The sequence below is a fragment of the Monodon monoceros genome, unplaced genomic scaffold (genome assembly GCF_005190385.1).
Source record: "Monodon monoceros isolate NGI ecotype Baffin Bay Population unplaced genomic scaffold, NGI_Narwhal_1 Super_Scaffold_22, whole genome shotgun sequence".
NCBI lineage: Eukaryota > Metazoa > Chordata > Mammalia > Artiodactyla > Monodontidae > Monodon > Monodon monoceros.
Genome location: NW_021703779.1, coordinates 53,643,546 through 53,659,413, shown reverse-complemented (window position 1 = coordinate 53,659,413; position 15,868 = coordinate 53,643,546). Strand labels below are relative to the sequence as shown.

General features: G+C 40.3%; 1 protein-coding gene across 2 annotated transcripts; it reads left to right on the top strand.

Annotated features, from left to right (window-relative positions):
• The first annotated feature begins 3,270 nt into the window (after window positions 1–3,270).
• LOC114906321 (spindlin-3) lies at window positions 3,271–4,094 on the top strand. Of its 2 annotated transcripts, XM_029241058.1 has the most exons (2): window positions 3,276–3,500; window positions 3,804–4,052. In XM_029241058.1, the coding sequence occupies exons 1-2, from the start codon at window positions 3,276–3,278 to the stop codon at window positions 4,050–4,052; spliced, it is 474 nt and encodes a 157-aa protein (XP_029096891.1). The 2 variants fall into 2 exon arrangements, with proteins under 2 accessions (XP_029096890.1, XP_029096891.1); XM_029241057.1 differs by having other exon boundaries at window positions 3,271–4,094.
• The last annotated feature ends 11,774 nt before the right edge of the window (window positions 4,095–15,868 follow it).

Here is a 15,868-nt window from a genome sequence, read left to right as displayed (position 1 = left end):
ACTACTGGGCATATACCCTAAGAAAACCATAATTCTAAAAGAGTCATGTACCAAAATATTCATTGCAGCTCTATTTACAATAGCCAGGAAATGGAAGCAACCTAAGTGTCCATCATCGGATGAATGGTTAAAGAAGATGTGGCACATATTTACAATGGAATATTACACAGCCATAGAAAGAAATGAAATTGAGCTATTTGTAATGAGGTGGATAGACCCAGAGTCTGCCATACAGAGTGAAGTAAGTCAGAAAGAGGAAGACAAATACTGTATGCTAACACATATATATGGAATTTAAGAAAAAAATGTCATGAATAACCTAGGGGTAAGAAAGGAATAAAGACACAGACCTACTAGAAAACGGACTTGAGGATATAGGGAGGGGGAAGGGTGAGCTGTGACAAAGTGGGAGAGAGGCATGGACATATATACACTACCAAACGTAAGGTAGATATCTAGTGGGAAGCAGCCGCATAGCACAGGGAGATCAGCTGGGTGCTTTGTGACCGCCTGGTGGGGTGGGTTAGGGAGGGTGGGAGGGAGGGAGATGCAAGAAGGAAGAGATATGGGAACATATGTATATGTATAACTGATTCACTTTGTTATAAAGCAGAAACTAACATACCATTGTGAAACATTTATACCGCAATAAAGATGTAAAAAAAAAAAAAAGAAAGAAAATGTGGCACATATATACAATGGAATATTAGCCATACAAAGAAACGAAATTGATCTATTTGTCGTGAGGTGGATGGACCTAGAGTCTGTCATACAGACTGAAGTAAGTCAGAAGAGAAAGACATATACCGTATGCTAACACATATATATGGAATTTAAGAAAAAAATGTCATGAAGAACCTAGCGGTAAGACAGGAATAAAGACACAGACTACTAGAAAATGGACTTGTGGATATGGGGAGGGGGAAGGGTAAGCTGTGACAACACGAGAGAGTGTCATTGACATATACACACTATCAAACGTAAAATAGATAGCTAGTGGGAAGCAACCGTATAGCACAGGGAGATCGGCTTGGTGCTTTGTGACCACCTAGAGGGGTGGGATAGGGAGGGTCGGAGGGAGGGAGATGCAAAATGACAGAGATATGGGAACATTTGTATATGTATAACTGATTCACTTTGTTATAAAGCAGAAGCTAGCACACCATCGTAAAGCAATTATACTCCAATAAAGATGTAAAAAAATAAAGTCATGAAGAACCTAGGGGTAAGATGGGAATAAAGACACAGATCTACTACAGAATGGACTAGAGGAAATGGGGAGTGGGAAGGGTAAGCTTTGACAAAGTGAGAGAGTGGCATGGACATATATACACTACCATACTTAAAATAGATAGGTAGTTGGAAACAGCCCTATAGCACCAGGAGATCAGCTCGGTGCTTTGTGACCACCAAGAGGGTTGGGATAGGGAGGGTGGGAGGGAGGGAGACACAAGAGGGAAGAGATATGGGAACATATGTATATGTGTAACTGATTCACTTTGTTATAAAGCAGAAACTAACACACCATTGTAAAGCAATTATACCCCAATAAAGATGTTAAGGAAAAAAATGATGTAAAAAAATAATAACACCATAATGAGATATTACTTCACACCCACTACCATGGCTGTAATGAAAACAAAAATGTTTGAATCTCTTCTGATATAAGTCTTTCTCAATAGATTTATGATCTCACAGTGTTGAGATACTAATTTCTTGTTATAAGTGTAATAATTGTTTTCATTATAAGTTTGCGTCTAGATTATTCTGTTCAAAAGAACAGATTAATCATTCGTATGCAAGCATCATTTTATAAGTATTTTTTTAAAAAACTAAACATGCGAAGGTGGGAAGGAATGGTTAAACTGTGAAAATATCCTTGTGCTGATTCTAGTGAAGCCACTATAAGTCATGTTTCAGACAATATCTCATAACCCGATTAAACACTTATTCTATATGGAAAAGGGCATGCCATGAAAATGCATATGCAAAATTATCCCAGCTTTGTAAGAGCGTATTAACAAGGCAATGGAAAGTGTTAATATTTGACTATGAGCCCTGTGGAATGGGAGGTGGGTTTATAGTTGATTATTTTCTTCTTCATGTCAATTTGCCAAACTGTACACCGTGCCCACATTGCCCATACAATTCCTGTGCAATCAGTGAAAAAGAAAAAAAAATTATCCTCAACAAGTCCGGGAGTACATGTCAGTAAAAATTACCGAGAGACTGGGTCAAGATGGCAGACTGAGCACTAGTGCATTCCTCTCCTACCTCAAATTCCCTTAAATGACAGAAAAGACAGTTTTCTGTATATAAAGAATAACTCCAGAATGACAGGGGGAAAGGAAAGGGCAAATTCCTGGAGGATGAAAAGCAGATGGATCAGGGGTACTGAGGTAAGGATAAGGGTGGGGGTGGGGAGACTGGGGGCCCAGAACTGAAGAGGGGGCGCAAGGCGATTGGGGAGGGGATTTGTTGGTCAGGCGGCTCCAGATTTTGGGAAAGGGGCGGGGCAAGGAACCAAAGAGCGCCTCCCGGGCCCAGGGCAGGGGCGGACAAGAGAGTTGGCGGGCGAGGTGCGGGGTGGGGGGCGGGGGGGCGGGTGATTTGCTGGGCAGGAAGGGGAGGCCTCTCTCCTGGCCGGAAGCTGTGCTATACGGAAAAGAGGGAGGAGACTGCGGCGACTGCAGCGGCTGGTGGGAACCTGATGTGGCAGAGGGGCCGCTGCTACCAACAGGGAGCGGAGGGCCCGCGAGCCGAGTGCTGGAGACACTGCCGCCATCCTGTTTGCCTGTCCAGCAGCCCACTTGACACGCTCCTCTCCTAAGGATCCTCTCTCTCAGCTCTTGCAAGCACCTGGCTCGTCGTCTGCTGGTCCTCCTTTGACACAGGCTCACCGCGGAGGCAGCAGCGAGGTGCCCGATTTGGGCACGCGAGGCCCGCTATCCCCGGCCTGGGGGAATCTGTGTCCCCTGGCCTGGACAGTGTTGGACGCAGGGCGGGAGGAATAGGGGGGTGCCCCCTATTTCTTTGACTGTAACCGCAACTCCTTCACGCTACCATAGCCTGAACTAGCTGGGGAGGAAGGTTACTGCAGGCACGCAGCCAGAATGCCTTGATTTCCAGCCTTTCCGCATAGATTTCGGGAAAAACTTAGGCGTGGGTGCACAGAATGCACTAATTAGGAGAAAAAGTTCATCGTGTCATGCATTGAATTTATTTTTTCTTGATTTCCTTTCTTGGTCCTCCTTGCTACTGTGCTCCGCGCAGGCATGAAGACCCCGCTTGGAAAAGCAGCTGCAGGGCAGCGGTCCAGGACAGGCGCAGGACATGCCAGTGTGTCTGTGACCGTGATGAAGAGAAAGGCTGCACACAAGAAGCATAGGAGCAGACCCACCTCCCAGCATCGGAGGAACATCGTAGGCTGCAGAATTCGGCACGGATGGAAAGATGGGGATGAACCTCTAACACAGTGGAAGGGAACCGTTCTGGATCAGGTACCTGTAAATCCCTCTCTGTATCTTATCAAATATGATGGATTTGACTGTGTTTATGGATTGGAACTTCACAGAGATGAAAGAGTGTCATCACTTGAAATCCTTCCTAATAGAGTTGCATCATCTAGAATCAGTGATACACACTTGATAGAAATTATGATTGGCAAAGCAGTGGAACATATTTTTGAGACAGAGGAAGGTTCCAAAAATGAATGGAGGGGGATGGTCTTAGCTCAGGCACCTGTCATGAACACATGGTTTTACATTACCTATGAGAAAGATCCTGTATTATATATGTACCAGCTCTTAGATGATTATAAAGATGGTGACCTACACATCCTTCCAGATTCCAATGATTCTCCTCTCGCAGAGAGGGAGCCAGGAGAAGTCATAGACAGCCTAGTAGGCAAACAGGTGGAATATGCCAAGGAGGATGGCTCCAAGAGAACTGGCATGGTCATTCATCAGGTGGAAGCAAAACCCTCTGTGTACTTCATCAAATTTGATGATGATTTCCATATCTATGTCTATGATTTGGTAAAAACATCTTAGAGGTCATTTTGAAATTTGCCAAATATGTGAGACTGTTTGTAAAATCTGAACACACAAGAAGTCTGGATTGCTTTACAGTTTGTAAGAACCATATTCTCCCCCTTTTTCACACTTTTGCCTGGCAAAAAATTGGAACTTCCACCCTCTCAGACATTTTTTGAAGAAACCTTTTGCCTTTATCTCCAACCGTTTTACCGGTTCCTCCCCACAGAAGAATGATTGACTTAGCTAATTAGTGAGAGGGGTAAAGTCTGACATCCATTGGCCCATATTTTTATCTTGGGTGGTGTTAATAGGCTAAAGGTAGCTGAACACCTCTTGCCTCATTCTTTTGGGCATTTGGACAATCTGCACTCACTGAAGTGTGAAGCTTCCTGAGATATGCAATGTGGCTGGCTGGATAAATTTCTTTGCAATTCAACCCTCCCCTTAGGGCTGGCTGGGTTAGTGTCTTTGCAATTCAACCCCTCCCCTTCAAAAGTCTAATATGGGGAGGAATGGGAAGCTTATTTTGGTCTTCTGTCTAAGTTACATTTTAAATTCTAACTATACTGAAAGTAAGGCTAATATTTTGTTCCATTTCTGATTCTTGTACCTATTACTAAACTTGGTTTGGAAATCAAGAGGGTAATTATTTTGCAATTTAGTACATAAGCATAGGCTGAGAAACCTTACAAAATTGTTAAGAGGGCAAGCATTTGGGAACCAAACCGCAAGTGGAGAAATCACGGTTGGTCATTAATGACATTAGGATTTCTGTTGTCTACAATAGCTCTGGCTGGTACCTGCAGACAAGGAGTGGGTTTTTACAGACAAAGCCTGTGCAGGCAGACTTTAGCACAATTGGGCTTTGCCAGCCCAATAGAGCATTAGGCCGGGCTGTAGCTCTAGTCCTCAGTCACAGGATAAAGGCCAGGTTTGGCAAGGGTTGGCAGATCTGTCTAGGACCTCAATATAAAGGAGCAAAAATCTGGAATCAGGCTGAGATACAGATTTCTTTCCTATACCAAGAGGGATGCTTTGAAAAATTTTAAATTAGGTTTTCATTTGATTCTTAGAAGACTTCTGAGTCCCAGCATATGAGGTGGGCAATGCGCTTGCTAGAACTAAGAAAAGCTGAAAATAGGCTTTGCTTCCTTGTAGGAACTGGTGAGCTCATTTATTCTGGTGTCCTAATAGGACTGAGGAACACAGAGATTAGAATCAGTGCTAGATGATCAATAGACTTAATGATTTTCTAAGTGCTTAATAATGTTTTTAATGCTGTCATTTGTAGATAGAAATCTAATAGATATTTGTTAGTGTTTTGTTTTTCAACTTTATCCTGTTTCTTGGCTGGACCTAAGAAACTCATGTGCAGATAAGGATGAGCCCTACTTCAGCAGAAAAATAAGTAATGGAGTGGGCCTTGTACCTTCCGTTATTGAAGGCATTAGTGAAGGTTAACTTTGGAAAGTTAACTAGGAAAGAAAAGGTTGAAAAATAAGCAGGGTTTTGGAGAGAAGCACCCGGCCAAAGCCAATGCATTCTCATTGGGTTTCTGATAGAAGCTCCATTAGCAATAACAGACAGGCCATGGACTTCTGCATATTTGGGGCTGGGACTCATGCCAGTACAATCAACCACTTGGGAAATATCTTCCAAATTAGTTTAAGTTCACAGGTCATGGAGTCCAGACTACTGGCACAGACAGACTGGCATCCTGCTGAGGATGAAACCAAGAAAGTGTTCTCTTCTCCCATGTTTTCTCTGTCTATGTTTCTTCCTTTTGATGCCACTAAGTCTCTGCTCAGATATTTGACTGACAACAGCAATGTGGGTCTGTATTACCCTATTTACTAAGTCCTGGGGACATAAATTTGCTTGAGATATCTGTTTTAGAGGCTGAGGATTAGTGTGCTTGCTAAGTTTTTGGATGTGAGGCTGACACTGTGATAATCTTATGTCCTGTTGACCCTGTGGACTCTTAATGTATGACATATATGTATGACATGCAATTGTGGGGTTAGATTAATTCAACTCCTGAAGTTCTGAAGGAACTACACCAAATCAAGAGGAAGACAGCCCAGGCTACAGCTGATGAAGGAACCCCATATCTGTCCAGACATCTTTGTGAGATCTGTATGGCTGACATCAGAAAAACCAAGAAATTGAGGAAGGCAGAATTTTGGACTTTAATTCCTTTGGACTTTAAAATAGAAATTTAATTGGGGGAATTCATTTTTCCCTTGGAGTTTAATAGTTGGTGTGATTTTCATACAGTTCAAATTAAGGCATTTTCATTATGTTGTTGATATTGTATTATTTGTAGTATTTTAATGCTATCTTTAAGGCTTATTGTATAATCTTTTAAGCTATGTCAGATAATGTGGCTGGACATAATTATAAATTGGGGATAAAATAGTGAGTGAATTTTCAACCTGGGGTGTAATGTAGCCTTAGAGTTAATTTAATTACTGTTTTAGTTTGACTTATTTCAGAGCCTTCTGGGGCAAAAGCAGAACTGCTCACCAGTCTTACACAAGAGGGAGCAGGACATTCCTAAGATACTGCTGGTCTTCCCCGAAAGGGACAGCCAAGCCCTGTTTGTCTTGGGTGTTGACAATGTGGACAGAAATGTCCAATGGTATGATAGGATCTATCCTCTGCCTCTCTCCATGTTCCTGGCCAAGAAACAAAAGGACTTGTGTCTCTCAAAAATATTTGGAAGAAAATTTCTACCCGTCTCCCAAATGGGAGGAGAAATAATTTGGTGAACTTGAGAAAAGGGTTATTATGGATATGCAACTTAGGGCCCTCTTGGCTCTTGAGCTCATTTCTCACAGAAAGATATGGAAAAGACTACAGTCCTTCACTACATGGCTGGATAAACATCTAATCTGTAGACGTCTCTCACCCTCTGGGGTGGGGGATCCATTACACTTGGGGTAAAAGTTCATTTCAGGCTTAGGTCCAAAATGTGTTCTCCAGTCCAGACCTATCAGCAATAAAGCTGGTATCTATTTTTATTCTTTAAAAATTTTTAACTTATAAATCATTTTTGGACAAAAACACACACCTCTGGTAAAAATCAAACAGTACAAAAGGATATACAGTATAAAGAAGTCTCCTTCCTTTTTTCCCACCCCTGACCTCAGCGCCAATTTCCAAAGATAACCACTCTTACCAGTTACTATGTATTTTTCCGGAGATAATCCATGTATTTACAAGTATATTATATATGTGTGTATCAGATTTTTATACAAATTGTGGCATACTACACATGCTGTTATGAATTTTTCTTTTTCATTTAACAATATATTAAAGCTGGTATTTTAATCCCTCTTTGATTACTGTGTATATTTTTTATTTGGTTCAGAATCTGTAAGGGAAGGAGGTATGATTAATTCGGACTTCCATACCCCAATCTAGTTTAATGAAAACTTACATGTCCCTGAAAACCAACAATTTCTGCCAGGTAAATTTTTCTGACTAGTAGAATGTGAAATGTATGTAAACATGATCGATTTTGTGGAAGGAACTCCTTGAGGCCAGTATATTTTTGTTGAGGGAATTTAAAGGGGGAATCAACTATAAATTGAAGCTGTGGAAAAAGTTAAGGCACTATAATCAGTTATTCAAAATTGAAATGAACAATCATTTTTTTATTCCAACTTACACTGACATCTACTGCCATATGCAAGTTTGTTTGCATTTTATGACAGAATGCTTTTCTGCATATAACAAGAAACCCCTGTTAAACATGTTTAAACAGTTACCAAGCATTATTGACTCATGTAACTAAAATAATCCAAAAGTTAGATGGGCTTCAGGCACAGTTTGATTGGGGCTCAGGCTCAGTGTCTGTGATTTGTTATGAGTTTCCCTCTTCAGTATTTCAGTTACATTCTCAGGCTGCCTTTCCTCATGGTAGCAAAATTAGACCAGCAGGTCCAGGCCACAGCAGTTCCAGTCTACAGAAAGTTAAATAACCTATGTCCTGTGATGCATTCTGAACTGGCTTAGGTCACATACCTAGACAACTGAAGTCCCATGGATGAAATGCACTGATTGGCTTAGCCAGGGCATGTGTTCCATCCCTAAACCCTAAAATATATCTCCCTAGAACCAAATGGATTCCTAGTGAAATCAAGAGCATGAGGAGTGAATGCCATGAACCAATCACAAATGTCTAGTATAGCTTCTTCCTTTGGGTAGTGAGCATCCACGAACACCTTTCTTCCCACATATCCACTTTCAAAAATGTTCACACCTACATGTAGTAAATTTATGTCTTCAAAGGGGAAAAACCTAAAGTCTTATCCAGTTACTACATTTAACATTAAGTTTAGGATCTCTAGTTGATCTGCAGACATCTTCAGATCCATCATCCTAGCAGTCTTGTCACCTGTAGTTAAATTACAAACTAACCTTCACTCCAACATACCCCATAGACAGTTGTGAAGAAGTAACCAGAGAAGTATAATAAAAACTACCATTTGAAAGAAGGGAGGAAGCAATACACAGTAGTTTCTGGTTCAAAGCATATTTCATAATCTGTTAGACAAGGACTCTGCCCTAGCAGTAGAATGAGTCCTCTGGTCAGCCAGCCTCTTTTTTGTTCTCTAAGAGGGTCTCCCTTGGAGACATATCTTGGGTGGATGCACTTTCTTGGGGATGAACAGCTTTAACTCTCTGCTTCATCTTATGCCATTTCTTGTGTCTAGGAGTTGTTCTGGGTTTAAATAATGAGTATTTGCTGTTGTTGGCCAGGATTGGAGTCCCTTTAATATAGTAGTTCTCAAACTTTAGCACATGTTAGAATCACCTGAAGAGATTGTTAAACTACAGATTGTTGGGGCCCACCAACAGAAATTCTGATTCAGTATGTCTAGTGTGGGGTCCAAGGCTTTATGTATTCTAACAAGTTCACACAGGAGACTGATACTTCTGGTCCTGGGATCCCATAATGAGAATCACTGACTTGTAGGTGTCAATCGAGTGAGGCCAGAATCGTTATTTCCTTAAATTACCTGATAATAAATTTACATCAGCTGCTTGCTAAAATATTAGCTCCTGAACCTCGCCTTAGTTTTAATAAATCAAAATCTCTTGGCAGGGGAATAGGGGGACCTGGAAAACCTCGACCAGACATTCCAAGTGATTCTTATTATTATCAATACTGATTAGGAAACACTGGTCTAGGAAATTAGGATTTTCTTGACCCCAATCTTATTTCCTTGTAAGTCTATCTCCTTGCCATTGCTCTCACAAAGCTTAGTTTGAGGTAAGGAATTTGGCTTTTCTAATCGTACAAGTTTCCAAATTCTCAGGTCTCTTTCAACTAGCATTTCAGACAACCAATAACTAAGGTAAGAAACCTCCATTTTCTTTCCTCGCTGTTTTCAGATAGGCCAGTTTCCACTATGGATATAGTATGCTTGAACTTTGCCTAAGAAGCCTAGATCTGAGGGATCCAAAAGAGTATAGAGTAGGAGAAGCAATGAGATCAGTAGAATGGGCATAATTCCAGGCTCCACTAGCTCTGTGATTCGGCTCTAGTGACTTAATCTTTTTAAGCCTACTATTGCAGGTAATAATCCTTACCTTACTCGGTTCTATTGAGAACTAAATGAGAAGCTATATTCTTAGCATATAATAGTGCAGTGCAGGTACTTAATAAAAATGAATTCCATCTAGTTTCCAAGAGGCTACAGTCCACATTCTTTTAGTAAACATTTATATTTAGCAATGTCCAGTGACATTTAACTAGTGAATATAGCCCAGAAATTCTATTACTGAAATGTGACTTTAAATAATTCTTTAGATGTGTATAACTCCTTCCTTTCCTACTAATAACTTTCCCAGAGAGCTGATAAATCTTCATAGCATTCCTGGATGGTTAGGAGGGCAGGGATTTATTCTATTTTGTAGATTCAATCACTCATTTATTCAAATGCTTTTTGTTGGACTTGGCTAATAGTGAAGAAGGAAATAGATAAGGTCCATACTTTTTAGCAAGCTTAGATTCTCATAGTGGGAGAAAGACAACAAAGATGTAGACAAATAACCTATATAATTTCTGGGAGTGATAACTTGTATGACGATAATAAAGCAAAGCAATGGGATAGAAAGTAACTGAAATAAGGGAGCTATTTCAGCTAGAGCTTGTCAGAAAAAGGTCTGAGTGGATATTTGAACAGATAACTGAATGATGAGAAGCTAGCCCATGCAACAGTTTGAAGGAGGAATGATCTAGAAAGAAAAACAAGTTGAAAGGCTAGGATAGCTGAAATCATTTATTCATGGTTATTAATGCAGTCATATGTTTAATACTGAGACCTATGATTCATGATTTTTCTCTACTGTTCTATACAGCTGACTAACTATGTTACTGTTGTTTTCTGGTATTTTTGTCTCTTTGTGGAGGTCAAAGAACATTACAGACATCATGTCTGTGCATTATTTCAATTGTTACCCTGATCCTGGAGATGAAGTAAAGGGGCTAAAAAGTCAATGAATAAATGGAAACGGGGCAGATTTCTTCCCCAACCCCAAATTTATGATGCAGATCCACAGCACAGAGTTAAAGTTGAAGCCCATACATAATGTAGTGAAGGTGTACACCTATTTTTGTGGTTACAGTTTCAAATACACACTACATTTCAGCCATTTAGTTTATATCATTCATCTTTGGAGGGTGGTGGAATGGCAAAAAACATTTATTGAACACCTAGCATGTGCCAGGCATATCTTAATCTTCACAGCATACTGGGAACTAAGTGTTACTATTTCCATTTTACAGATTAAGAAATCAAGCTTAGAGAGAAAAAGGATACAAGGGTCATAGATGTAAAATAGATAGCTAGTGGGAAGCAGCTGCATAGCACAGGGAGATCAGCTCGCTGCTTTGTGACCACCTAGAGGGTTGGGATAGGGAGGGTGAGAGGGAGGCGCGAGAGGGAGGGGTTATGGGGATATATGTATACATATAGCTGATTCACTTTGTTATACAGAAAAAACTAACACAACATTGTAAAACAATTATACTACAATAAAGATGTTAAAAATAAATAAATAAGTAAATAAATAAATAAATATAGATGCAAGGGTCACACAACTAGTAACAATACTGGACATGAACCTAGGTCTCCTGATGCCAAGTGCTGTTCTATCAATAATTATTATTTTTACTAACATTTGCCTAAAGAAATGGGAAAAAAGCAAGAGCACCAAGGGAGAAATCAAAGTGATTTACAGCTGTGGTCTTCCTATTCTTTCATCTCTATCACCTTCTCTCAACACATACTTTGTTCCTACTCTTAAATCTACTACATTCATTCAACAAATTTATTTAGTATCTACTTTTTTCCAAGCACTGTAACTAGGAACTTGGAATATTTCAGTAAATAAAACAGTCAATGATCTCTGTTCTCATGGAGCTTACATGCAAACAAGAGGAAGCTGGCAATAAACAATAAAAATAATAAGTAAATAAATTATATGGGATGTCAGAAAGTGACATTTTGAAAAATTTGTTCTGTTTGAACAAAAAGAAAATTAGAAAAGGGTAAGAGGTGAGAGGAGTGGTGGGATGCAATATTAAATAGGGAGATTAGGATAGATTTCATGGGGAAGGTGATATTTGAGCAAAGTAATGATGTGAAGGAGTTAGCCAAGCATGTAGCTAGAGAGAGCATTCATGGTAAAAGGAACTGCTAGAGGAAAGGCCCTAAGGTAGGTGTGTTATTGGCATGTTCAGAGACCAAGGAGGCTACTTTGTCTATAGCTACAAAAGTAAGGGTGAGCGACACAGGTGAAGTCAGAGAGGTAATAAGGGACTAAATCATATAAGGCCCTGTAATGCATTGTAGGAACTCTGTATGAAGTGAGGAGCCTGTCACAGGTTGAGTTCCCCAGGAAGCAGATGTAAAACAAAGTTAATACTTCAGAAAATTTATTAAGCAATGCCTTTGGGGTCAATATCTATGGAGGAAATGGGGAAGAAGAAGAAGCAACAAGGGAGAAGTCAAGCTCTGATACTCAATGACAGTGTCAGCCACAAATGCATACACTGATTAATCACTGAATATAGGCTACCCTGGGAAAGGACATGACCTTGGACAAGGCTGCTCTCTGCAGCTAATGCAGTCCTTAAACAGGGATGACAGCTGAAGCTGGGGTAATAAGTGTGTCAATGAAAAGGAACCTGGGTGTTGCATCTCCATGTCCACAGAGCCATTGCAGATTTTGAGCAGATAGTTGACCTGACATGCTTTTTTAAAGTATCTCTCTGATGTTTTGAGTGCAGACTATAGAGGGAAAAGTATGGAATCAGTGAAACTAGTTAGGGTATTGTGGGAACACAGATGTGAGCTGACAATATCTGAAAAGTAATGGAGGTGGTAAGAATTTGAATCTTGGATATATTTTGAAGGAAAAGCCCCAGGATTTTCTTACCAATTGGAGGTGGAAGGTGAGAGAAATAGAGGAGTCATGGATGGCTCCAATATTCTTGGACTAAACAACTGGAAGAATGGAGTAGCCATCAACAGAGATGAAGAAGGCTATGGTTTGGATGGATGTAGAGGGAAGATTAGAAATTCAGTTTCGGAAAAATTGAGTTTGAGGTGTTTTTAGGATATCTAAATGGAGATGTTGAGCAGTTATTGAATATATGAGTCTGCAGTTCAGAAGAGAGGTCTCATTGAGCTGAATACATAAATTTGGGAGGTTCTGTGTATAAATGGTATTTAAAGACATGGGAGTATACAAGATCACCGTAGGCAATGAGTGTGCATAGAGAAGAGCATATGATCATGGGCAGAGCCCTGGGCCACAAAGAGGTTTGGGAGATGAGGAGACACAAGTAAAAGAGACTACGAGGTAGGAGTTAAATGAAAAGTATGGTATCATGGAAGTCCTTCCTTCTTAGCCACCTACCTACACACTAAATCTCTTTCTGACAAATTATTCACATTCCATCTCAAATGTCATCTCCAAGATGATTTTTTTTTTGCTTCTCAGCTCCTTTGAATAAAACTGCACACCACCATGACGTTCTTTTCATTGTATCAAAGTAATGTGTCCACCAGTTTGAGCATCCTCAACTCCTTCCTTTCTAAGATACCTCTAAATCTAGAAAGGTTTTGAGGGATGATGTGGTTTCCTGACACCCACACCAATGTTATGAATGAGACCAGCAGACTAACAGCAAACATCTAGAAGGAAAAAGGTTTATTTTTAAAATCTCTTTTTATCCTACAATACAGCAGAAAGCAAATGGAGTAGATGGGGTAAGTGTCACAGAAGAGAGTGTTTTAGTCAAAGGGAGATCAAGGAGGTAGGCAGCCAAAGCCTAGCTCAAAGCTCAGTTAACTAAGCACAAAGAAAGAAGTTAGGGCCATGGAAAGAAAGCCCTTGTTCACCTGAGATTCTATTATGTTATATACACACAGCCAAACCCAGATGCTATAATTCAGCGATTTGGGTGTATCTACCAGTATTTAGTATGGAACACAGAATATTTCTGATGAACATGACCTCAGCATGGTTCTCAGTAGTCACGCCACGCACTGGCATAGTAATGCCCTTGCAGAGCCCTCACCCATCCCACCCACCCAGGTCTACTCAAGCTACTGATTTCCATGGATATTTGTTGATTCTCGTGGATATAATCCTTGACTATAAGATCTCCCTTGCTTAAACACTGAAGAAGACAAATCATTGTGCACACACTGTCATACTCATTCACTCATATAATAATTCATATCATTCTTGGCCCACTCCTTTCTAAAACCTCATATACTTGGGATTGCATCAGTTCCCCTGAGTGAGATTGTGACTACTTCTGATGAGATTTCATTCTACATATGAAGAGAAGGAGGAATTGAGGAATTGCAGGATAGCTGAAGGAAGAATTGAAAGCCTCACAATCTTCCAGTCCTCATATCTCTTTTCTCTTGCCCTCGTTCTTCCCTTTATTCACTAAAATGTGAATGTGCTGCACACATGAGTACCATCAGCTGTGGGGTGGGAAAAGAACAGGTATCCCAAGGTTAACTATTTTGAAATTATCACCCTGGACAAGGAAAGGCAGGTATTGGAATGAATTTTACTGGATCAATATTGCATCTGAAATTTATAATGCCTCAATGTAAATGGCTTCACAGAATGAAAGAAATGCAATTTATAATTTTCATGACAAATGGGGCCACTGAATTACATGACAATATTACATAATTCACCTGGAATGAAGAATTTCAGCTTGACATCCAAGTCCCTTCATGACCTGACTCCTTTATCCCTTTCCAACTTGACTATTTACTACTCCTGCATTATTGAATATTATTTCCTGCTCCTTATGCTGCAGATCATTTCCCTCAACATTCCAAGTTGTTTCAAGTCTCTTGACTTGACTTGCTGTTCCTCCTGCCTGGAATGCACCTCCTCTGCTGGGTGAAAATATGCTCAATTATTCAGGACTTACTTAAACACCTGAAGTCTTTCCTTAATGCCCCAGCATAGTACATTGCTCCCTCCTTTATACTCACATAACCTCCATCCTTCTGTTACAGTATTTACCATAAACTCTTGTCACCCCAGAATGATATCTTCTCTGTGAGCTTTGCAGGAGCAATAGCTCTGTGGTCTGATTCCTCTTCATATCATAGACATTGACCAGCACAGCCAAAGTTCCTTCTGGAACATCAGGATATGCTTTTGGACTAACTGGTTAGCTAAGGAAGGTGGTACTGGCTCTGAGTCTTTTCCTCTGAAAACAAGAAGAAAGAAAATTGCCCTGATGGTCTACAGAAGCACTGGAGAGGGAGAGAGCTGAGGGGACACTAATGATCTTATGACCATTGTTTCAGATGATACTGCCAGCACCTCTGTGAAACCAGAAGTTTGCCTCCCTTTTCCTATGAGAATAAATTTAGAAGGGAAGTAGCAAGGCTCCTAGATCCCACAGCCAATCGGCTATGGAGTTGGAACTCAGACTCTGGGCTCTTGACATCCCCCTAAACCTCTTGCTCCAGTCTCCCTAAAGGTTTATCAGTTTTGCTTATCTTTTTGAAAAACCAGCTTAGTTTCCTTGATCTTTTACCTTGTTTTTCTGGTCTCTATTTCATTTATATCTTCCCTGATCTTCATTAATTTCCTTCCTTCTGCTAACTTTGGCTTCTTTTCCTAGTTCCTTATTATTTTTTTTTTATTTTTTATTTTTTGTGGTACGCGGGCCTCTCACTGTTGTGGCCTCTCCCGTTGCGGAGCACAGGCTCCAGACGCGCAGGCTCAGTGGCCATGGCTCACGGGCCCAGCAGCTCCGCGGCATGTGGGATCTTCCCGGACCGGGGCACGAACCCGTGTCCCCTGCATTGGCAGGTGAACTCTCAACCACTGCGCCACCAGGGAAGCCCCGCTAGTTCCTTATTATTTAAAGTTGTTTATTTGAGATTTATTTCCTTAATATATGAATTTATCACTATAAACCTTCCTCTAAAAACTGCTTTTTCAGCATTTCTTACAACAGGTGTTTTGTGATTTCATTTTATTTGTATCAAGATTCTTTTAAAATTTAACTGTTGATTTTCTCATTGACCCATTGGTTGTTCAACGAGTTGCTTAATTTCCACATATTCATATATTTTCCAGCTTTTCTCTTGTGTTGATTTCTAGTTTCACATCATTGTGGTCAGAAAAGATAGTTGTATGACTTCATCTTATTACATTTGCTAAGACTTGTTTTGTATCCAATCAAATAGCCTATCCTGGAAAATGTTCCATGTGCAGTAGAGAATGTGTATTCTTGTATTAGATATAATGTTCTATAAATG

Bases quoted from the DNA above. Each gene is read 5' to 3' on its own strand.
- LOC114906321 (XM_029241057.1), top strand. From the start codon at position 3,276: ATGAAGACCCCGCTTGGAAAAGCAGCTGCAGGGCAGCGGTCCAGGACA.